Source organism: Pteropus alecto, unplaced genomic scaffold (genome assembly GCF_000325575.1).
Source record: "Pteropus alecto unplaced genomic scaffold, ASM32557v1 scaffold7, whole genome shotgun sequence".
NCBI lineage: Eukaryota > Metazoa > Chordata > Mammalia > Chiroptera > Pteropodidae > Pteropus > Pteropus alecto.
Genome location: NW_006494614.1, coordinates 9,697,741 through 9,722,858, shown reverse-complemented (window position 1 = coordinate 9,722,858; position 25,118 = coordinate 9,697,741). Strand labels below are relative to the sequence as shown.

Sequence of the window (25,118 nt, the reverse complement as noted above, 5' to 3'; positions counted from 1 at the left end):
TTAAATGTAAACTTATATACATACTTTTGTTGCAGAGAACCTGTGATCTTTTATAGATGTCTACCAAGAGTATCAGAGGGGGGGACACATATTCGCTGTCCTTGGCCTGTATGGTGGTCTCCTCTATTTGTGAGGTTTCCTAGGTCTGTGATTCGCTGAGATGCACACAGATACACAGCTCCCTATCATCACTGCTTGTTGGTCAGGGCTACATGGAGGGAGCCTTTTCTCCTTTGCAAACCCTGAGAGCCCCAAATGAGAAATTCCTTGTTTGGTAGAAAAGCCTATTCCCAGTTCTAAAGACCAAACTGAAACCATTACAATGGAAATTGTTTGAACCCAGAAGGGTGGGGGAGGCTGCATATGTGGGGGAGAGGGGCCTACAGTCCCGTGGAACCCAAGACTGAGCTTTACCTGGGAGTCTATGACAAAAATCAGTGCTCCTGTTCCCCGGAAGATCATCTCATAGTCAAATGTAGGGTCAAAAAAGTCAATCTGTCCTGGGAAGTCCCAAATCTGAAAATTAACAAAGGAGCTGTTGGAAACATCTTCCCGGCAGATTTTGTTCGTGCTCTCCAAGAACAGTGTTTCGTTGGGAGACATTTTGTGAAAGACAACTTTCTGAATAGATGACTTGCCGCTTCTCCTCAGACCCATGAGCAGGATTCTCGGTTTCACCTCAGTGCTGAAGGGATCGCTGAAGTCCAGAACTGGAGAAACCACAAAACAAGAATGAGGGTGAGATACTTTCACAGCGGTTAATTAGAGGAGTTTCACTTCCACTTCAGATGTGATTAATGATTCTGACAATGCGACTTTCCCAAATATGGAGAGTGCTAAGTATATCAGCCCACTCCTTGAGGGGTTAGCTTTTAGTATGCACAAAACACTAGACAATGCTGTTTCACTACCTCTCACACCATCCCAGAGAGCCAGAAAACCTGCACAGTTCCACATCACGAGTAGGGAATCTAGAGGCTGAAGAGTAGAGACTTCCTAGAGCAGACCATCTAGGGAAAGGATCCAGCGTTAGCATTTCAGAGCAATGTCCTTCTTTGCCAAGATCATCAGGGTCTCTATGCACTAAAGAAATTCTTGTTCATTTGAGTTACGCCTCTCTGTTACCCTCTCCTGGCCAGAGCTCTCGCATGCCACAAAGGCCTAGAAAATGGGCATGCTCTAGATGCTTCAGACTCAGAATGTATTAAAAAGCAGATGGGAACTTTGTGAGAGGCACACCTCTCTAAGCCTGCATTGTCCAGTAAAGAAGCCACTAGCCATATGTGACTAGTTAAATTAAAATTCACTAAAATTAAAAATCCAGTTCTTCCTTACATGAAGTTCCTAGAGCAGTCAAATTCATAGACACCGAAAGTAGAATGGTGGTTTCCACGGATGGGGTGGGAGGGAGGATGAATAGTTAGTGTCTAACGGGTAGAGTTTCTATTGGGGAAGATGACAAAGTTCTGGAGGTGGATGGTGGTGACGGTTTGCACAATACTATGAATGTACTTAATGTCACTGAACTGTTTACTGAAAAATGGTTAAAATGGTAAATTGTAAGTTATGTATGTTTTACCACAATAAAAATAATTCAGTTCCTCAGGTTCAAGAATCATTGCAAGATTAGCGCAGATATAGAATATGGTCATCATCACAGAAAGGTCTCAACGTCAGCATTGCTCTTGTCCCTGGTAATGAAAATTCAATCCTAAAATGCTTTGCTAAGGGTCCTAGAGGTATTATGTATTACTAGATAAAAATAGGAATTGGTATAAAAGCTCAAAACTCTATAGGGCTTTCTTTTTCTTTGTTCTTGAAACATCTAGTGTTAGTTACACAATGTTCTTTAGTCCTAGACAACCACTTAATTTCTAAGCAGTATTCCTACTTGACTAAGAGTGTGTACATTTCAGAGAAGCAAAGGAAGTATCATCTATTCGTTAAACATGAGGGCCCGGAGTCAACAAGACCTGGGATTTGATCTGTGAGACCTTGGACAAGATATTTAGCTTCTGAGACTCAGTTTCAAAGTCCCTAAAATGGAGTTGACAATGACAATAAAAATCTCGTAAGGCTGATATGATAATAAAATGAGGTCAAGGATCTAAAATGATTATTAAAAATAAGGCCCATTCAGCAAATGGTGCTAGGACAAACTGGATATACAAAAACAAAAGAATAGAGTTCCCACACCATATACAAAAATTAACTCAAAATGGATGAAACATCTAAATTTAAGAGTAAACTTATAAAACTCTTAAAAGGAAACATAGGTGTAAATCTTGCTGACTTTGGTTAGGTGATGGTTTCTTAGCTATGACCCCAAAAGCACAAGTAACCACAGAAAAAATAAACAGGACTCCATCAAAATGAAAAACTTTCGTGCTTCAAAGGACCCTATCAAGAAGGTGAAGACAACCCACAGAACGAGAGAAAACATTTGCAAATTATCTTATGTGATAAAGGTCTAGTATCCAGAATATAAAAAAGAACTTTTACAATTTAACAATAAAAGGACAACAGAAGAAAAAATAAGCAAAGAATCTAAACAGACATTTCTCCAAAGAAGATACACAAATGGCAATAGAACACATGAAAAGATACTCCATATCATTAGCTATCAGAGAAATACTAATCAGAACAATAAGATGCTACTTCACACCCACTAGGATGGCTATAATCAAAAAGACAATAACAAATGTTGGTGAGGATGTGAATAAATTGGAATCCTCATAGACTATTGATGAAAATGCAAAATGATGTGCTTTGAAAAAAAAAAAGTTTGGCATTTCCTCAAAAGGTTAAACATTGAGTCACCATGTGACCCAGCAATTCCATTCCTAGGAATATAGTCAAAGAAGTGAAAATATATATCCAAGCAAAGATTTATACTTGAATGTTCACAGCAGCATTATTCATAATAGCCAAAAAGTGGAAACAACCCAAAGGCCATCAACTGATGATTAACAAAATGTGGTATGTCCATAAAATAGAATATTATTCGGCCATAAAAAAAGGAATGAAATACTGACTTATGACAGAACACAAATAAACAATGAAAGTGAAAGAAGCCAGACACACAACACATATTGTTTGATTCCATTCATATGAAATGTCCAGAATAGACAAATCTAGAGACAAGAGGTACTTTGTGGTTGCCAGAGGATAAAGAGAAAGGCAAACGAGAAGTAACTGTTAATGGGTATGTGGTTTCTTTGGAGTGATGAAAATGTTCTGGAATTAAACAGGAGAAATGATTGCACACCTTTCTAAATACATTAAAACCACTGATTTGTATTTTTTTAAAGGGCAACTATTATGGTATGTAAAATATCTCAATTTTTTTTAAAAAAGCTTCATGACTGATCAAAATAAATAATAAACAAAAGACCTGGTATAAAACTTGGAGAAAGGTCAGGAAAGGAAACCAATATTTTAAGAAAAAAGGCAGAATATTGGCAAATATACATTTTTGTACATAAATTAAATTGTTTTTCTAAATTTATTTTTGTTTCCTTCTGAACTATATACCTTTTATGTCATTCTCAGTCCCTGATCCCAGTCTAAGCCTAATCCAATAGAGACTGAAAAGTAATCCTTTATTTCCCTATTGTAACAATTAAAAAAAAACATATTAATACTTGATAATATCTTAGTTAATTTCATTTACTATTATATATTGATATTTGAATTTGTAATAGGTATAGGTAAATACACACATTTTGGGTAAAACAATAATTGAATAAAGTAGGCAGGTGCGGTGTATACTGATACTACTCTATTATAAGCGACATCTCATCCCATCCTACTCACACACGCCTTTCCAGTTCGACTTAACCCAATCCAACAAATTGCTGATGATATACAATAGAAGCAGTGTATGGAAGTAAAAACTACCCAAAAGGTCACCAGCTTTCTTCTTCATCAGTAATTATATGCTACTCACTTGCAGTATTACCATTTCAATCAATCTTAGCAAAACCAGGGCACGAATTGGAAAAAACCCCAGAACTTTCAGTTTCAAAATATCAGATATAACATGTTGCAGTGTTCTCCTCCCATACTAAATCCCTAAAAATAATAATAAAAATAAAAAGATGAACAAATAAACATGGTATTTTCAAGCTCAGCTGAGCGTGAAACAAAAAGAAAACTCAAGATGACGAATTACTGAGAACTCCCTAAGAAACACAAAGATCAGACTGAAGCAGGAACCTGCATCCCTTTTTTGATGTGAATGGAAAGATTCTGCTGCAGAAGGTAGAACTAGTGTTAAGCCCAAACAGGAAAGGGCAAGAAGACAACCAACAGGGTCGTTATTTAGAGAATCAAAGTGAGAAGAGTCAAGCAGATAAACTCTGTGCACCACTGCCCATCTACCAAACCCCATTCTACACATACTCTAGAATATGTTCTAGGCGGGAGCAGTGAATGTAGAAGCTTGGGTAGGAGAGAGAAAGCAGTGCCCCAGGGGTTAGCGATGCCTAGAAGGAACAGGGAGCAACCATGCTACGGCCCTCCAACTCTTCCCTAACTCTTACTACAATGTGTATGGATTTCAAGAGGTGGAAGCTGCACCATCTTCCCTCCGGACATTTCCTCAAATGCCAAACATTTGAGGAAAGCCAAGATTACAGAATAGAACACAGACTCAACGAATGGAGGAATGTACACTCGGAGAAGCAGAGTTCACAATGGAATCAGAGCAAACAGAAGTTGAGTGTAATTAGAAGAAACAGTGATAAGAGACACTATGACATTCATGAAATAAGAACAGGCAGTTTCAGAATAAGAGCAGTCATGAAAAAGAGCTTTAGAGATTTTGGAAATAAAAATATAATTGTAGGACAGGAGTGATAAATGGATTGAATAGCAGAATAAACACAGATAAAGAGGACAACAGTGAATTGGAAAATTAAATTCTCTCAGAATGCAGTACACAAAGAGATAAAGCACTGAAAAATATGAAATAAAAGTTAAAATGACATTAGGAATAAGATTCAGAAGTTCCATTATCCTGCCAAAGAAGTTCCAAAACAAGGAAATACAGAATATAGAGGAAAGCAATATTTAATTAAAAAATAGATATGCCTTCCCCAAACTAAGGTAAAATAAAACTCAAAATGAACAGGCCCACAAGTTAAAAGGGAGAAATTTAAACGAAAATAAATCCACACCTAGGATAATCATAGTAAAACTTCAAAACATCAAGAATAAAATCCTTCAAATTCAGAAAACAATTACCAACAAAGGAATCAAGAAAGACATCAGACATCTTAACAACACGAGACGGAAGAAGAGAATAGAACAGGATCTTCAAAGGACAGGAGGAAAATATCTTTGAATTTGATTTATATACCCAGCCATACTAATTTTCAAAGGTGGTAAAGACATTTTCAGATATCCAAGGACTCAGAAAGTTTATTGCCCGCTTAATCTCTTTGAAAGAATTACTTAAGGACGTACTCCTGAAAGAAAAAATACACCCTATACATAGTGTAATGCAAAAAGCAATGGAAAACAAATAAATTCTAGTGAAACGCATTAATTTTAAATAAGTATTGACTTTAAATTTTTAAACAGAAATCAGAAACTAAACTTCCTGCCTATGGCCATGCTACCCTGAACATGTCTGATCCCGTCTGATCGTGAAAGCTAAGCAGGGTCGGTCTTGGTTAGTACTTGGATGGGAGACCTCCTAGGAAGACCAGGTGCTGTAGGTGTTAAAAAAAAAAAAAAAAAAAAACACTAAAATTCCTGACAATGTAGACATGTGAGACTGGTGAAAAACAGGTAGGTAAAAGGTAAGTAAAAGAACACTATGGGTCTTGTTAGAAAAGCATAGTTTTGTATCTTTTTTTTAATTTAAAAATAATCATGTCAAACCAGTAGAAAATATTAGAAAAATGTCTAGAAGGATGCAAGCAAACAGCAAAGCATGAGTGCGGGGAGGATTTAGGGAAATCATTAATGGGATTTGGGTTCTATTCTTAAAAGAAAATACATACATATATAATTAAAATTAGTTTTGAAAAAGAAAAAAGTTAAAGTATAGGGAGCCATGAAAGACAGATTACGAGAGGATCAGAAGACAACCGACACAGTTTTATGCTTTAATTCACAAATTCAGACCTTTAAGTTAAATTTCAAAGATATACAAGCTCACTGAAAATCTTTTATATTTTCGTGATTTTATATGCCAAACACAAGTTTCAAAATATTAAACACTCCTTGTGAATTCAACTCCACATTTTCTTTTTTAAATGGCCGTATTAAGGTTTCTGTTTTCTTTTCAATACTATATATATAGTTGCTTGGTAACCTGCTGGTTGGACATGTAAAAAAGATATGTAAAACATGGTTCCTATCTTGGAGAAATTTAAAATCTAGTCTAGACAGGGTAGTACTGGCACAAAGATAGACAAACAGATCACTGGAACAGAATTGGGAGTTCAGAAATAAACCCACACATACATAGACAACTGATTTTTGACAAAGATGAAAAGCCAACTCCATGGGGAAAGGATAATCATTTTCACCAGAGTGCTAAAACAATTGGATATCCATATGCCAAAAAAGAATTTCAATCCATATCTCACAGAATATATAAAAATTAACTCAAAACAAATCATAGGCCTAATTGTAATGCCTAAAACTATGTAACTTCTAGAATATATTTATGGCCTTAGGATAGGCAAAGTTAGATATGACACCCTCCCCCAAAACTGATAACTTGGACTTTACTAAAATAAAATCTTATGCTCTTCAAATGACACTGTTTAAATAATTAAAAAAGAAAAAAAAAGGACAAACCACAAATTCGGAGAAAATATTTGCAAATCGTATATCTGATTAAGGATTTGTATCCAGAATATTTAAAGAACTCTAAAAACTCATTAATTAGAAAACAAAATCCAACTGAAAAGGCAGGGAGGGCAAAAGATTTGAACAGACAATTCATTGAAGAAGATTTATGGAAGGTAAATAAGCACATGAAAAGATGCCCAACACATCATTAGTCATCAGGAAAATATGAATCAAAACTGCAATGAGATACCACCATTCACCTACTGAGATGGCTAACATTAAGCAGACAGACAGTAACAAGTGTTGACGAGAATGTGGAGACACTATAATTCTCATACGCTGCTAGTGAAAATGTAAAATGATACAACCATTTTGGAAAAGTTTGGTGGTTTCTTAAAAAGTTAAATATACATCTATTACATTATCCCAACCATTCTACTGCTAGGTATTTACCCAAAAGGAACGAGAGCATATGTCTATACAAAAACTTGTATTCGAAGGCTCATAATAATTTTATTTGTAATAGTCAAAAACTAGAAACCCAAATGTCCATCAATAGGTGAAAAAAAGTATATCTGAGCAACATAAAAAAATAAAAATAAACTATTGATATATATAATATGGATGAATCTCAAAATAATTATGCTGAGTGAAAGAAGCTAGTTGAAAAAGGATACTCTATAATTGCATTTACACAAAGTTCGAAAAACTGTAAACAAGTAGATCAGTGGCTGCCTAGGAAATGGAAGAGGTAGTAAGAGGGGTTGGAGGGATGGACTACTAAAAGGTACCAGGACACTGTTGGAGGTGATGGATGTGTGTTCTTCTTGATTATGGTGATGGTTTCACAGGTATACACACATAACAAAACTTATGAAAAAGATGCATTTTGGCAATTATACCTCAACACAGTTATTTTAAAAAATGTACTCTTGAGGACAAGAACGGAAACCTAAAGAGCTATAGTTGCTCCATTATCACCTCCCAAACAGTGTTAGATAAATGCAAAGTAGGGGAGAAAGGCCCAGTGGGCTGTGGGGAGGAACCCAGGGGATGACAAGAGCTAGGAATGCAAACTTAAAGCAGTGCAGGATCTGGATGGGGTTGGGAGTGGGGGAAGCCCTCCAAGAGAGGGGAACCCAAATGTAAGCAAAGGCACAATGTGCAACAGGCATGCAATGAAAACTCTGAGCAACCACCTATAAAGGTGCCTTCCATATACCAACCACTGCACTAGGTACTATACATACTTCATCCCATTCACACTCTTTGAAGAATAGATATTATTCTCCCCATTTCACAGGTAAAGAAACAGGCTCAGGAAGGTCAAGTAACATTCAAACTGAGGTTTGGCCCATCCAAAGTCTATCCATTCTTTTTTTTTCTGCTGTGCAACACTGCCTTCAATAAAATAAAGCAAAACTGCACATTAAATTATGTATAAACACAAAAACATATTTAAATGTTTATGTCTTTATTTCTTCACCATTTATAACTGCTGGATATTGGTGTAGATTTTAACTTACTTTCGGCAGGGTCTGCAAGTCTGTGTGCCATGGTCATCCGTGCTGGTGCCCTGGAGGCTAGACCCATTCCCCCTGGGAGAGTGGGGGAGTGATGGGAACTACCATGAAGAGGAGGGGCTGTATATGCAATGTTTGCCTACGTAGAGCAGCTGGGAAGTGAAATACACAAACAGCCATCATCACACACACACACACACACACACACACACAGATGGAAGTATTTCCTTTTCCCTGCCAAATTCAAGCAGAGGCCACTATCTGTAATCAACTGGGGAATGGCAACTAGATCAGCAAGAGTACCATCAACTGTGTAGACCTCTTTGACCCACGCAGATTCACTTTATCACGTCTAGCTGGTGTGTATGGAAATATACTGTGTACCAGGGACCTCTCTAGACATTTCTACAAACTTTATCCATCCCACGAGGAGGTACAAGTCTGTTTTACACTTGAGGAATCTGTGGGACGGAACCTGCCCAAGGTCACAGGGCTGGACTGTGGTGGAGTCCTTAGCCACCAATCAGATGGCATTAAATAGTAACCACAACAGTGAAAAAGGAAGAGACTAGAACATATCAGAGTACATCAGGCATAATAAGAGTAAATACTGCTAGTGAAACTCTTTTGAGTTTACTTATACATATGTGGGTGGTGGTTCATGATATAAATGCACTTTTTTTTTGAGCACTGCTATTAATCAGGGGAGATTTCTTACCTCAGAAAGGACTGCTGACAAAAATCTCCCCTCTAATCTTCTTCCACTCTTCCCTCAAGTATCTCCACTTCTGAAACCTTTTGGGATTTCTCAGAGTTTCTCAGAGAGTCTCATTCCACTCTGTGAGCAGGAGGCTTACATCAGGACAGGGAACACCCTAACCTCCTGGCCTCCTGGGGATGGCTGGGCTGGCTCCACCAACATTTCCCTGAGCGTCACCTACTCACTCAAGTTTTACAAGAACAACCTAAGAAAGGTGAAAATATGGAAGAGAATGAAGGATGATCGCTGCTTTGAAAAGGGCAACAAAAGGGCTAGTATGTTTTTGTTTTTGTTTTTGTTTTTGTTTAAAAAAAAAGGAAATCAGAAAGGAACTATAGGATTTGGGGCTAGATGGAACCCCACAGAGGGCTCTTTAAAAGTTCCAGCAGGGCTTGGAGGAAGTTGCAGGAGTGAGGTGAAATTTACAAGAGGGCAGTTTGTTCTGTTTCATAAAGGTTCCCTGAAAGTCTGCCAAGTGTTTGTCAGGGCTGAGCCAGGGGCTGCAGACACAAAGAAAAGATTCATCCCTGAGCGATTAGAGGGGAAAATAGACAAGAAAAACTGACAATTCATTGCTAGCTAGGTGTTGTGGGCTCAGAGAGAGGGCTCCCTGGAGAAATACAACATCTGAGTCTTAAAGAAGAGGAGGCATAAGAGATGAATGAGAGAAAGGTCATGCCAGGAAGACCTTTTGGCCTTCCTGGAGTTTAGGGAATGCAGTTTAAAGGCAAGAAAAGGCTCCGCACTGTCCAGTGGCTTCCCACAGCATTTAGAATAAAATCCAAAGCATTTAGAATAAAATCTTCTTGCCCAAAAGGCCCTGTGTGGGCTACCCTCTTCATCCCAAGCCTGGTTCACCTTCCCCAACAGTTCCCTATGCTGCGGCCACACAGGCGAATTTCTGGTTCCTCACCTCAGGATCTGGACCTGATCCTCCCTGCACCTGACAGGCTTCCCCTCAGCCCAGGGGCAATTTTACCTCTCCATGGATCTAAACCAGGTCCCATCGCTTCCTAAGAAGCCTGTTGTCTTCTTAATTGTACTTATCACTATAAGAAATAATGTCTTTTTACTTTGTGTCTTCTTGTTTACTTGTTTATTGTGTCTCCTTCACATACATACACACAAAATACAATATAGAGACGTAACAGGATATAGCTCATGAATGAGATGCTAGGAAGTTTAGATTCTACCCTGAAAGCCATGAGGAAATCACTAAGGATTTTAAGGGGAGACTAATGTGATCAGATTTATACTTCAGAAAGTTCACTGGAAAACAGACTCCCTAGAGGGGGTCAGTGTGGAGACGGTGAAGAGGTCTAGAATAAGCCACTGTGGCATAAAAATTATTTTGAGCAAAAGGCAATTGGGTTCCTGAAATCTTTTATTTGCCTAAAGCAGAGCCTCCCAAAAGAACTCAATTGTCATAAATCTCCTTCCCGGGAGCAACTCTTATCTTCTCTTATTGGAGACTGAGACCAGAAGATAAGTTGGCATCACACCCAAACAGACATGGTCACAAAACTGTCACATTGCCCTACTATTTTCCAATGGGCCCATTCATTTTTCCAAAAAGTCATTTGTTTTTCCATTGGTGCCCTTTTTCCCACCCCCTTATAAGAAGTTATTTGTTCTCCCAGAAGTATCCCTCTGTCCCTCCCCATCCTCTGTTAAGGTGCTCTATAAGCCCCAAATTCTACCTACTTCCTTGAGTGGCATTTTTTTTGTGAACTCTCATGCACGTAATTAAACCTGCTTTTCTCTTGTTAATCTGTCTTTTGTTGGTTTAATTTGCAGGCCCCCAATTCAGAACCTAAGAGAACAGAGGAAAAGTTTTTCCTCCAGACAGCAGTAGGAAGTTGTCTTGGACATAAATGAGACATGAAAGAACTAAGGCACGGACCCATGGAAATGAGAAGGAATGGATACCTATTTGAAGTGGTTGGTCTGGTATGTCTGTTGGCCTGTAGCTCAGTTGAGAAAAGGATCTGGGGGTTCAGAAAGGCCATAAGACTGAGGTTGCAGACAGGTTTGAAGTGGGAATTGAAGTTGCTGAGGCTGTCCATGGTCCTTTTTGTCCCTGATCTTGCTGGCTTAGGGTGAGCGCACATTTGAGAGGTTTTAGCCTTAGCCACCATAAAGTAGCTCAAACCAATGCATGTGACAACCTCTTACCACCAAGTGGTTACCATTTACTGAGCACCTGCATAGCATGCAGTGTCATCTCTAATCCTCAAGTTGATCATGTTTATTCTTTACAGAGTTAAAGACTGAAGCCTCACTGCTTATCACAATGAATACTCAATAGGTAGGTGTTTGCTGGTTGGGATGACTGAATGAAAGTGAGCAGAATTTGAAGCTAAATTAACTGAAGCTTTCAAAAGAAATTTGTTAACTGTTTTTGGTCCCAAACAGTGCTTGGGAATCAAGAGAATGAGCTTTATGCCCAGGTAAAGTTTATCTATTGTGATCAGAAACAATGAACATACTTCTTACCTATTTTGCACTGGGTCCTGTCAGTGCCAAATTTCCCCCAAACAATCCAGCTTTGTAAACTAGACTACTGGAGATGCCAGGGAAACTCAATCACTCAAGGAACAGCATTATGGGGAGGAGTCATCTAACGTGGCTCTTATCAGTTTTTAACCCCCGCAGGCTAATTAATCAGTAACTGGCAGAGCCCCGTCAAAAACCAGTAGGCCTTGTAAATACAGAAGGGAGAGAAAGATGGAGCAGCACCTTGAGCCGCAAGGCCACCTGGGCCACACCTGGCTGATCTGTGGGCTGGGAATATCACAACAAAGGAGCCAGAAATAAGGAAAATGGGAATTGAAGGCCAATGTGTGCCGCCCGCCTCCCCGCCCCGACACACACAGTGCTAACAAGGCTGGCCCTGCCTTCCTGAGCTCAAGGGAAAATGAGACATCATATGAAATGTACTTCATAAATTCTGATGTATTATACAACTGAGAGCTATTATAACTAAATTCTCCAAGAGGTAACACCTTTAAACAGGTCGAAAATGGGACAATACAACACAGATTTAGTGAAAGAATTCGAGTAACATGGTAGCAATCTCATGGCAAGTAAAATGGTTTAAAAAATACTAGGTTAGTGCCAGACTGGGGTTCAAGTCCAAGCTCTGCCATTTACCAGCTGTGCGACCCTGTACATGTCCATGAGTCTTTATTTCTTCACCTATCAGTCGCTATCAGCATGTATGTATGTAAACACACACACATGTTCCCAGCCCAAGCCTAGGTAAGAAGAGGGTCTTTTATGGAATGTGACTACTGTGAAAGGCTCACTCAGTCTTAAGGGAAAGTTGGAATTTCTTAGCTATTAGTATTCAGTGGGTTCAACAAAGGCTTAAGGTTCTATTTACTTATGGTTTTAGGAAGACGCCTCTGGTTTGTTTCTATTTGCAACATTATCTGTGGTCCTTTAAATTTTCAATCAATAAAACTACTTATACATTTAAGACCCAAGAGTTCAGTAAGAAATTCCAACCCAAGAGGGAATTAAATATATGCATAATAGTACCATTAATGAGACTATAGAAAAATCATGAAGATTCACTGTCCATTTGATTAACTATTTAGTAAGGAGAAACAAATGTAAACAGAACATATCTTTTCAAAGACATAAAGGTGATTTTTATTTATTTTTATTTATATGCAAGGACCAAATCTTTATGAAATCTCACATCGGGGCAAGTAACTAAAAAAACATGATTCCATCCACAAATACTTTCTTTACATATATATTAGATAATATTTCTAATGTTTTCTGATCTACCAATGCTCCAACAAGAAGGGAAAAGTGTTCTTGTGAACTTTTTTTTTTTAACAATTACTTTGAGAATGATCGAGGTTGGTTTTATGTAGTCCCTATTTTAAACACTGAGAAATCGAGCTGGCGTCTTCCCTCAAGAGATGTCAACTGGGTCCCTGTGTGTTTTAGGCCAGGAATGGGAAACCTATTTGCTCTGAGTGTTACAGCAAAACCAGGGAAAGCCACTATCACAAGAGGGCTTCAAGGCTTTTGCAGAAGAGGGAGAATAAAGAAGTTAAAAAAAAAAAAGATAAAGAAGAATAAAGGAGGTAGAGAAGAAAAAAGAGCAAGAAAGAAGTGGCTATGGTAAGAAGTGAAAGCTATGTTACCAACAATAACCATGGGTGTGGGGAGATGAATAAAGCAGAGAGTGAACTTTGAAAGAGACAAGGTAACCTGGGGACTGAAAAAACTTGTCTTTCAAACTCAGAGCCATACCCTTTATCCGAACTCCAGAACTTGCTGTTTCTCCCTCTTATATCCATTAGACTACCCTATGTCTGTTCTAATATTTAAATGGGAGAGATTTCTCATAAGAGCAGAGAATCAAGATTCTATGATACAATGAATCACTGAAACATGTTTACAAAGCACCTGATATAAAAGTATGTTCTCTAACTATATGCATTCAAACAAGCACTGTGCCTCAGGTGTGACTTTGGTCACACCATTTTAAACTATTCTGTATTTCCATCTATTCCAAATTTTCTGTATCTCTATATTTCCAGGCCAGAAGGGAACCCAAGAGATTAGCTACAGCCAGGGTTGTAGTCATCTCAATTCTTTTTGAAAAAGGCAGAATTACAAGGAAAGAAACTTACATTTCTGTGAACTTGACCCTCTCCTAAACCTTGCTCATTTGTAGCTCATGTTGTAGCTGCAGAAAAGTCATCTGGCATATCAGAACAATTATCTCTGCTTACTCTCAAAGAACAATGAGAAAATGAATTTACTAATAATCTTTAAATTATTTTAAGGGGAAAAAAATAGCTGACACTAATGATTAACAAATGTGAATTGCTGGATTCACCACATTTACACCCATCAGGGAAGTACCACCTGCTGTCCCTGGAATTTTTTTTTTTTTTTGCCTCCAGTAACCACCTAAACTGTCACTTCCTCAGACCCTAAGAGAGTACTCAGGCTGCTATGGAAACAAGACCACACTTAGCTGAACTGTGGGTGAGCAGCTGTCTTAGCCAAGTTTCCTTTAAATATTGGGACTTTGGAGAAAAAAACAATCTCGCTTTTTGATTAAATATGAACTTTTAATTGCTTTCCTTGTTATTATAGTTTTTAAAGTACAGTAATTTACTACAGATTTAAAAATCCATGTGTCAAAAAATCACTAAAATACCCAGGAACACTCTTGGTATTCACGGAATAAAATTTTAAGTGCAGACCAGGGAAGTGCAATTTAAGTCTCACCTTAGCAGCATTACGTTTTCAAACTTAGCACGATGTGGGAAAACTCACAAGATGCTCAATTTAAAAATAAGATCAAAGGTTCCTTATAAGACTAAGGAAAAACACTATCCACCTTCAATCCACGTTTTTTGCACAGCAATGCTTGTCAGTCTTGCATCCCACCAATCAGGGTAGATTTCTGAACCTCATGGAAGAAGTGCCAAGTCTCCACTGAGCGAATACAGGCACTAAATCAAGTCCATTAGGAAGGAGAAGGGGGAGAAAGGTTCATTAGAGAAAAGCTTTGTTTATGGTTCAAAGTGCACCATATCCATCTTTCCTCAGAGTAAGTCAGTCCTTTTTCTCCCCAACGTTCCATGTTTTTCTAAGTTTGAGAGTAAGTAAATGTAAATTTTACCCAAAGTAACAAAGGATTATAATGCAACACATGCCCAGGGCCCATTAGAAATCGGGATGAACCTTTGGTGGCACCTTAAGGTCCCAGGAATGGAAGTGGCAACTCTCAACCTCTCTCCTCATCCTGATTCCTCGGGGCCAGATCAACTGACTTGACAGCTGTCAGGGACAGTCCTTGCTAGAACTGCTGACCAAGGAGCCTATCTGCAACTCTAGAGAGCAAATGTTCTGATGGAAATTCTATATTCAGGCCTAAACCCCAAAATCAAAGCCAGGAACACGTGGAAAGAACAGGAGCTTGAGATAATAGAGGAAGTCTTCTGAGAATATTTGGGGGAGCAAGAATTCATTTATTGCTCCTCTTACCACATAAATATACTCGATACTTTTATAGCAAGATTCCAGGATGATCCAGAACTCAAAAGGGAGGATTTTATCACTTAAGTAATCAAAAGAATAAGTTCTGGGAGAGGTTTGCCTTTAGGTTAAGAGCAGTGGGGAGCATCCAAGACCAGGCTCTGTGGAAGCCCTTTGTTCGAGAAATCCCACCCCTGAAACAAAACTTTACTTTCACTACAATTTCAAGTCCCCAAATCAAATTTTCAAAGTGCCCCCTTAAAGAGATGTAGAATAGATTCTGTGCTTTTCCTGGAATCTCTCTGGCCCCCAAGGCAATATCAAATTAACAGGGCTTTTCTTCCCGGATATAGTCTCTTTTCTCATTTTTTTTCCTTAGAGTACCACAAATACACCCTATTATTGTGTGTCTACCATTTCAAACATCTTGCAAACACATCCCCATTCTGAACCTCTCTGAAGTCTCCCAAGAATCTAGGTAGGAGCCAACAAAAGCAATTTGAATAATAATGAAGTGACTGAACAATTTAATTACCAAGGTAGCCCTAGGGATTCCAACAAAAGGGTTGAACGCCTTTATCTACAAAAATGTAACCACGTGCTCAACTGAGGGACCAATTATGTAGAGTGCAGAAGAGAGAAGTGCACAGGTGCACACTCCAGTTTAAGCAAATGGGGAATTAGCACAAATCCTCCCTGGAGACAGGCCATGATGAAAAAGGGTGACTTGGAAAGCTTCTCTCCCGTCTACCATGCTCAGGTTTAGTTAACTTTCTTCCTATTCTGGTTCATTGAATGTAGCACCTACCATATGCAAAATAATGAAAACTGTTTTCCCCCTAGAAAAGCTTTGTATAGGGAATTTAAAATAGCTTCAATTAATTTAATAGAAGTTCTTAAAAATCAACAGTCACCATGGTATTTTTATCCCTTACACAATTTCTTCAAAGTCAAAAATTGACAAGTTAGTTCCTTCTTTGGATGCATACAGCTTCACCTAGATGTTATGTTTATCTGGCCTCCTTCTGTTGACCTTTCCGAGCGACCTTACAATAAAAGGCTTTTCCTTGCTTTGGAAGAGAAAAAAGATGAAACCTTCTGGAATCCTAAAAAGCTCTCAACTTTCTTAGGCCTTAAGAATTAATTGCAGAAAAACCCCCACAGGCTGAACAATTGTTAAATCCCGCTTCAATAGCAAACACAGTTTGTTTCTGAGTCGCAACGTACTCCCCCGCCCCGCGCTCACTCCAGGGCAAGGCACTGCCATGTCCAGGTGGTGACACTGAGCGTAGATAAGGTGTCCTAACAACCATGTTTGCCTGAAACCCAGGAAACCTGTGGCCACTCGGCGACTCCCTTATCACCTGGTGCATCTCCCCACCGCTCCACCGGTGTCCTAAGCCGCAAACCTAGGCGGCCCCAGGACCCCTCCCGCGACGACACGAGACAAGACTGACACCCGCAGCTGCCGACGACCCTGCCAGTCACGCTGCCACCGGCTGCCTTTTTTAGCCACGACATCTGACCCCGGCTTCAACAGCAGCAATCAGGGAGAGGTCCCGGGGCGAGCCGGGCGGTTCCCTTCCCTCCCCAAACCCCAGACCCTGCCGAGAGCTCGGATGAGAGGTGGGGGAGGTACTGGCCCTGGAAGGGGCCAGCAAGCGCACGTTCCTCCTGCCCAGACGCTTTCTCTCTGCTCTCCCCACCGATCCCTCCCCATCGCCGCCTGCACTCGGGCTCCCCCATTTTGCAGCTTGCGGTCCCTCCTCTGGCGCCCCTCCCCACCCCCACCCCGCAACTCCGCTCTCCTGGATCCGCTCCAAGTCCGCGGCCCGCGCGCCTGGCCCGGCCGGGGGCGGGAAAACACAGAGGGAAGGGACTGGGTGCGGGCTGAGGACGCGCGGGGCGAGGAGGGGCGGGGGACCCCGCGCTCACCTCCCTCCTCCGTCCCGCTGTCCGGGTCAGCGTCCGAGGAGTCAGGCCCGTCCCCGTAGTCCGCGAGCCCCACCAGCTCGTCCTCCTCGTCGTCGTCCTCGTCCTCCAGCTGCGGTTTCCCCAGCACCTGGCTCATTGCGCCCACGGCTGGCCGTCCCGGGAGAGGCGGGGTTCCCGGGTGGGGGCTAAGCCTCCTCGCTTGCCGCTCGCAACCTCTCTGAATTGGGGTTTTGTCTGGAGCGTGGCGGGAGCCGGCGGAGGCGGGGGCCGCGAGTTCCCCCGGCGAGCGGCGTCCAGGTCTGGGTCCCGCGGTTCCCAGCGCGCCCGGAGCCCCCTCGCCGCCCCGCCCGCCTACCGGCGGAGGACTCAGCAGGAGCGCGGCAGTTCCTCCCCGAGGAGGGAGAGAGAGACTGCGTGACTCAAGTCACCTGACACACACTGTCACACACACACTCACACACACACGCACACTCACACACACACACACACACACAGACACACCGCACGGGCGCGCGCGCGCTCTCCCGGGCGCAGGCACCGCTCGGCGGGCACTGGGCTGAGGCCGCACACACACACTCACAGGGGGAGCGGGGCGGCGTGGGGCCCTCGGCCAACCCAGAAGCGCACACGGAAACACGCCCGGTACCCGGGGCCCCGGGACTGGGTGCAAGCACACACCGCGGCTGCGCGCCAAGGGCCCCCACGTGCCGCTTCTGCACGTGGTCCCCGCACAGGCAGGAGAGCTGGAGGCCTGCACACCCAGAGAACCTCCCCTCCACCCACCCCCGACACACACACCCTACCTTGGGCGCACATTTCCAGTTTTTAATCATGGGGGAGGGCTCCAGTCTCAAGTGGGCTATCCCCCCAACATTGCTGCGCCTGAGCTACCCAGAGCAGCGTTCCTAGGACACCCGGTGGATGCTGAAGCACCCAAAGAAGAAAACTCAAGAGAAATGCACTGCAGAGGCGCAGTCACCATAGCAATTGCCTTTTAGTGTGCATTTAAGGTTCAAAGTGCTTTTGACCAAGAATATTCAAAAATCAGACCTACCTAGATATAAATGTTTCTGAAAACATAACATGCCTTGTGGCTGCCTAGATTAAATAAAAATTCCTCTGCAGTGTTTTGGAAAAGGTCTCAGGTGTATAACGCACTCAGTGGCTATTCATGGTCATCTTCTGTCTCCTTGCATAGACTGTAATAACACATCTCAAAACGTTTCAAGGCTTTTGCGGGGGTTGAGGGGCACAGTGTGAGAGGGCAATTCTCACATAGGAATAGCAGCAGTGGGGGTGGGGGGAGACTAAAACCTGCATTCCTCCACAAGCTTTTCACCACAGGACATACTGTACCCACCCTTTCTAGATACTGCAAAAAATCACGTGGATGAACTTCCTTTTGACAAGAACAATAAGAAATAAACCAGCTGACCAGACTGGTGATCCAGATCCTACAGGTGCCAGCAGCTTAGCAGGTGGTGTGGGAGGGGAGGAGGAGAAAGGAAGCTGAGGCTGAGGCTCTTGGGGCTCAAGGGTGCTACCTCTGTAGGGAACATTGAGCACCTAGTATATGCCAGGGGCTGGGGTGGGAGAGATCCACGGATGCTCAGAACAATGTTCCTGCCCTGGAAGAGTCCCTGGTCTAGCAAATTTTGACTCATGTCCTGGACTTTGTAGTTGTGCATGTTGAAGGTGGATACAGACACTTTCTAGGAGGTGACTGCTTCTAATTGGAAAGGTCTTCAGATTTAACGGGTAGAGGTAGTATAACTTGGTATGACTATCAGTCAAGGTCTTTCTCTGGAGGAAAATAGATGGCTTATGCAAAGATTTTAACTTAAAAGGCTTTATGTGAAGGGACAATTTACGGGGGCATGGGCAGAGTTTAGGGAATCAACACAGGGCTTAGCAACAATGGAAAGATATCATCATGCCTAAACTAGTAGGAGTAAAGGAAGGGAGCTGGAGTCCTGGAGAAGGAGTGAAAAACAGAAGCTACATCTGATGAGGAAGCAGCCACTGCCAGAACTACCTCACCTAGAGGAGACTGCAGTGGAAGAAATACCCTGAACTCTCTCTCTTACCACCCTCCATTTTCCTGGAACTGCCTCCCATTGGCCAAACTCAACTGGAAGCCAGAGGACAAGGAAGCCTGGAACCTAGTCCAACACTGAGATTGGGTAGGGAGGGCAGAGAGTGGGTACCAGGATTGGTTGGGTGGGGCGGGGGACAAACAGCATAACTAACCAGCACAAGCCAATTCTTGCTCTTATCAGAGGAAGTTACTCTAAGGGTCATTTTCATCCATTTCCTATTTTCATCCATTCTCTAAAAGGAATTCCCTGGAAGGAAGGAGACCTTTGAGGTAGTCTGATTCAAATTGCAGAGGACTACTTTATGAGGCTCTATAAGCCAGTTCAAGGTCAGTCCAGACTATCAAGGCATCCTTGGCTGATTGCCAAATGTGCCTCAGGACCCCAGGGGTACAGGACAGGACAATTCCTAAGCCAAAAGCTGCACTGTGCCTGAGACCTAGAAAGAACAGAGACATCTAATGATCCTCTCTGCCTTCCCCAAGAAGGGAGATCTTAGGGAGAAACACCAGCAGATTGGAGCACACCCTAAGATATATGAGCATTGGACCATTCTTGAGAAAATAAGAGAACGAATCCACAAAAAAAAAAACCCAAGAAAAGTCAAATCCTCAATTATGCTCCACCCCAAGATAGATAAAGAGGCATAGACAGGTTTAAGAGCTTCTAATTCACTGTCATTTCAGAAATGTACAGTACTGAATAAAGTTTGAGCAAATAGAGTAGGAAAAACTTTATTGCTTTTCTTCTTTTGCTGTTATCATTTCAATACTGTCAGCTTTCGAATAAGGGACTTGTTTTAAAATATAAATAGAAGTTCTTAAATTTAAAAAGTCATGTATGTAGATTCTTTCAAAATTTAAATAAAAATAGAAAAACACTAAAAATTGAAAGCCTTTAAGAAACCCGGTGTGGAATCTGCTCAGTAAAATGGCTATGGCTCTGGCAACACTCTGTCCTGGAGCTCAGACTATATCTGTAACATTCCTAGGTAGAGCGGTTTCAAGAATGTGAGGCTTAGTCTCTGGACTATCCTTGGCCTTTGTTGTTGTATGTAACTATGGCAGGATGCCGTACACATGATAGGTGTTTAATAATTGTTTATGGAATGAATGAAAGATAGTACATGGCAAGCTCTCTACACAGACCTGGCATATTTTTGAAGAACAGAAGCCAAGTTTTCTGCATACTCTAAACCCTGGGAAATGCTACAGTGACATAAATATAAACTGCGAGCTACAAGAGTACAACCAATAAACTGACATGCAAGAGATGATGATTCTTAGGCCTTCATCCCTTCAGGACTGTCTGAAGACTTGAAGGAATTACAATATAATGACTATTAAATGCTTATTTTATTTTTACTAACTCTTCCTTCTAAAAAATTCAAACTTTGGAGATATTTTGTGGCACCATGAAAGATGAGCTTCATCTGTTTCCCATTAATTTAACCAACTAATATTTACTGAGACTTTTCCATGAATAAGGCACCATTGCAAAATAATATGAATTTCAATATATTCCCATTAAGTACTATTGTCCTTACTTTACAGAAGAAAACCGAAATTAAACAATTCATGCAAGGTACCACATGGAGTGGATGGTGGAACTACTTTGGAACTCAGATAGACATTATTCCTATATAATGGCCTAAGGTTAAAGTCAGTTAAATTATAGCTATTAAACTGAAAAAGGGGGAAAGGAAGTGAAGAGCTGGCTTCCAGTCTCCTAGATAAAGAATCAAAACACACAGAAACACTTAAAAATGGGTCTGTTGTCTCAGGCCATTTCTTTTCTTTTCTTTTTAAATTTATTTTTATTATGGTGACATTGGTTACAAAATCCAGTAAATGTACAATTCAACAGTTCAACAGTAAGGCATATATATAGTTCAACAGTATGATATATATATATTCCAACAGTAAGGCACACATATATATACATACACACACACACACACATATATAGCATTGTGCGTTTACTGCCCACAGTTAGATTTCTTTCTGTCACTACATATTCGACCCCTTTAATCCCATCTACCTCCCTCCATGCCCTCTCCCCACTCCCCCTACACACACACACACACACACACACACACATATATAGCATTGTGCGTTTACTGCCCACAGTTAGATTTCTGTCACTACATATTTGACCCCTTTAATCCCATCTACCTCCCTCAATGCCGTCTCCCCACTCCCCCTACCTAATCTATTGTCCATGTCCATCAGTCTCTGTTTGTTTGTCATGCTCATTTGTTGCTTTTAGGTTTATATCCCACATATAACTGATATCATGTGGTTTTCAACATTTTCTGTCTGACTTATTTTGCTTAGCATGATTAACTCAAGGTCCATCCACGTTGTCGTCAGGCCATTTAATTTACAGGATTTGCTGAAAGGGGGAAAAAAACTAAAAAGCTTCCTAACCAACAAGTTAGAAAAGTACTACTAATAAAATCATTTATTGTCATCATTCCTTTTATTAAGAACACAAATAGCAAGTGATTTTGTACCCTTTCTGGTTTCTATGGCTACATTGTACTACATGCTAAGCTAAAGTATCATACCTAAGTGTATTTTGGCTTTAAAATTTGAATTTTAAAGGTCAGAAGTTTATGCCCTTATTTTAGTGAATTATTTTGCTGTTACCAATTAGATGTCTTGTGACAAAGAACGTGAAAGCTATTTAAAAGAAATCTGTACAATTTAGGCAGAATAATTGCAGTCCTGAGCAGGGCAAGCAATTAAATACAGCCTGCATCCTGTATCTCAGGGTATTTTGAGGCATCTGATGGCATTGTGCCTTTTTCTTGGGATTCACATGTGGCTTTCTTTTTAAATATGTATTTAAAGCTATTAATTTTTTCTTGAAGCAAACAAAGGAAAGAGCCTTCTACAGAATCTTACTGGACTCCTGATGATCCAGGGAAGCCAACTAAATTTCTCAAGAGGGCTGCTCACAGCCTCCAGTTCTCCTAAGACAGCCAATGACCTGATGAAATCATTAAAAATTTTAAAATGAGGCAACCCATCATAAAAGAGATTTTATTAAAATAATGTTTTGATGTTTTTTAAAACATGCATATAGTAAAATAGTCAAAGTATAAAATAATATCCAATGAAGTTAGTTTCTCTCCCTCCCCTGATCTCCAGTCTCCTGATTCCCCTCCACAGAAGGAAACACTCTGCTTTTAAATGTGCAAACATATTTGTAGCCATTAATAGAGACTTATATTTAATAACATCATCTCTTGATTAGTCAACAAACTTTTTTTTTTTTTAATGAACATGAAGACGATTAGATTTTCAGGGCTTTGCTTTGAAGGAAATCAACAGATGAAGGTGAAAGAGTAACTGGGGCTAAGAGAAGGAGTCTGACTTAGATGGAGTAGCCTGAGACGGCCTCTCTAAAAAGGTGGCATTCAAGGGGACCATGAGAAGAAAAGCACAAAGTGGAAGTCAGGATGCAGAGTGTCTCAGCAGTTGGAAAAGCCAAGGAGAAGGAAAAGGCTTGGGGGAACAAAAAGGTCAGTGTGATGAGAGAGTGGAAGTTGGTAGGCACAAGAGACAGGTAGTCTTTTCAGCTAGGATAAGGATTTTGGATTTTATTCTAGGGGTCACTGGAAGCCTTGAAGAGTTTTAAGAAGGGAGATGAAATGTGTGGTTTACTTTTCTAAACGCTCACTCTGGTAGATGGTTTCTAAAGATGGCCACGATTGTCCATGCCATCCCACGTGCCCTTTTGCAAATGTGTCGTTGCCACTCCTCCCACCTATTTTCTCTCCTCTTGAATATGGGCAGGCCCTGAGACCCACTTAACCAATAGAATGTGATAGAAATCATAGTGACATTGTATAGCTTCTGCGAAGGGCCATAAAAGGCCTGACTACTTCCTTTTTTTACTGTCTTAGAACCTTGAGCCACCATGAAGAGAAGTTTGGGCCAGCCTGCTAGAGAGGCCCCACGAACAGAGAGGCCCTGAAGGATGCTGAGCACAAGTGTAAAAGGTCCCAGCATTTAAGTCATCCCAGCTGAGGGGCCAGACATGTGAGTGACACCATCTTGGATTCTCCAGCACAAATTGCAGCCACATGAGGCAAGTCCAGCCCACCCCACATGGAATGCAGAGTTGCTGTTCCAGCTGATCCTTGCTCAGCCAACCTACAGAATCATGAGCTGATAAAATGTTTGTTTTTTAAAGCCATTAAGATTTGGGGTGGTTTTTTACACGGCAGTAGATGACTGATACATATATTCTGACCAATATGAGGAAAATGGGTTGTAAATTTAAAGATGGAAGCAGAAAATAATAGTTAGGAGGTCGCTGTCATTGTACAAAAGAGAAATGAGTAGAGACAGTGGAAATTGAGAGAAGTGGATATATTTGACATAAATTTCAGAGGTAGAATAGATAAGTTTTATTGATAGCTTATTTAACATGGATGGTCAGAGGAAGGACTTTTTTCAGGCATTTGGTTTGATGACTAGCTGTATGGTAATGCCATTTATTGAAATAAGTAAGACAGATAGGAAGAGGACTGGGGGCAGAAAGTGAATCAAGGTCCTTGATTTCTAACATTCTAGTTACTGTGTATTGCCACAAGTAAATCTCCTTTAATCCTATAATTTTGGCCATTTCTTAGATGTCTAACATGTTGTCTTGGGAATAAATAATGAATTTTTCAAAGTACAAGCCACGAAGATGAACTAAAGATAACATTTGTAATTATCTGAGAAAAGTCCCAAACTACTGAGATGAAATTGTTATATATGAATTTCTATTAAAAAAAAACATTTATTCATGTAGACTTTTAAGGACACAAAATGAGAGCAGAAAGCTCTTGACAATAGAGCCAACTAAACAGGGGTATTAAAAATTCCACATGTCTGTAGATCAGTTTGGACTTGGCAAACCTTACTCTGGCTGGTAAAGTTATAACAACTTATAAATTCAATGATACAAGAAAGCAGATTCTCCAGAACAAATTACTTTATTAAAAATCCACTGGAATGAAATCCAGGAACCGTCACTTATACGTATCATTTACTGTTACCTACAAAAGTGGCAGACACTGCCAGTCAGCTACTTAGCAGCCATTCCCAGGCTCTTATCCCTTGCATGTTTCCCAAACTAGAGATGGAAAAAGTCAGATACTTGTACTCTGAGACTCCTTTACTTCTGGTCAGTAAGAAGTAAAGAGGAGTCCTGCTGGGGAACTTCAAGGAAAGAGTTTACTTCCTGATAAAAGAGGCCAATGAATCAGAAGAGCCCCCTCACATCACCCTTTGTGTCTTTGAACATAATTGTGTAAGAATATGGTACCTGGAGGTAGAAAAGCCATCTTGCAACCATGAGGTAACAGGCCTAAGACCAAAAGCCTATGGTGGGAATGACAGAATTGAAAGAAAAGAGACTGGATAACCTTGCTGCACTGCTGTACTCAATCCTGGAAATATCTACCCCCAAACTTCTTATTTCATGAGAAAATTAGAAGTCCATTCCTTAAGCCAGTGCTTCCCCATCTTGTCCAGTCATGGTGCACATAAACATGATTTGTATACCATGATGACAAAAAACACAAACTACTTGCAGGCAGAAGTGACTGGCCCAGAGACTCTGGCCACCTTAGACCCTGCCCAGCTGCCCCAAATGTTGAGGGGATTAATAACTTGGTCATATCTGTAACCTATTTATGGAATACAAGCGGTGATGGCAAATCCATTGGGAAGTTCTGCTTAAGCCACTGAAGGTAGGCTGTTCTGAGATTTGCAATAGAATGTATTCCAACTGACGCAATATATACCCTTCATAAGTGGAGGTAGAGAGGGATGGATGGATGGATGGATGGATGGATGGATGGATGGACGGATGAAACCTGGTCATATACTTGGTGGTGAAGTTACAAAGTTATATCATATTCAGAGAATCCTGGTAAAGGTGTCTCAGGATAATATAGGAGATAATTGAGGCTTCATA

General features: G+C 40.8%; 1 protein-coding gene and 1 pseudogene across 1 annotated transcript in view; one reads left to right on the top strand and one right to left on the bottom strand.

Moving 5' to 3' along the window:
- Positions 1-17,643, bottom strand: part of RRAGD (Ras related GTP binding D) — a 37,730-nt gene extending 20,087 nt beyond the window's left edge. The window contains exons 1-2 of the mRNA XM_006926310.3: positions 17,044-17,643; positions 415-710 (exon numbers count right to left, since the gene is read on the bottom strand). Coding sequence (XP_006926372.1) covers positions 415-710; positions 17,044-17,179 — 432 coding nt within the window. The 5' untranslated portion in view covers positions 17,180-17,643. The remainder of the gene's footprint in view (positions 1-414; positions 711-17,043) is intronic.
- On the top strand, positions 5,608-5,726 carry LOC112474935 (annotated as a pseudogene).
- Positions 17,644-25,118: the final 7,475 nt, after the last annotated feature.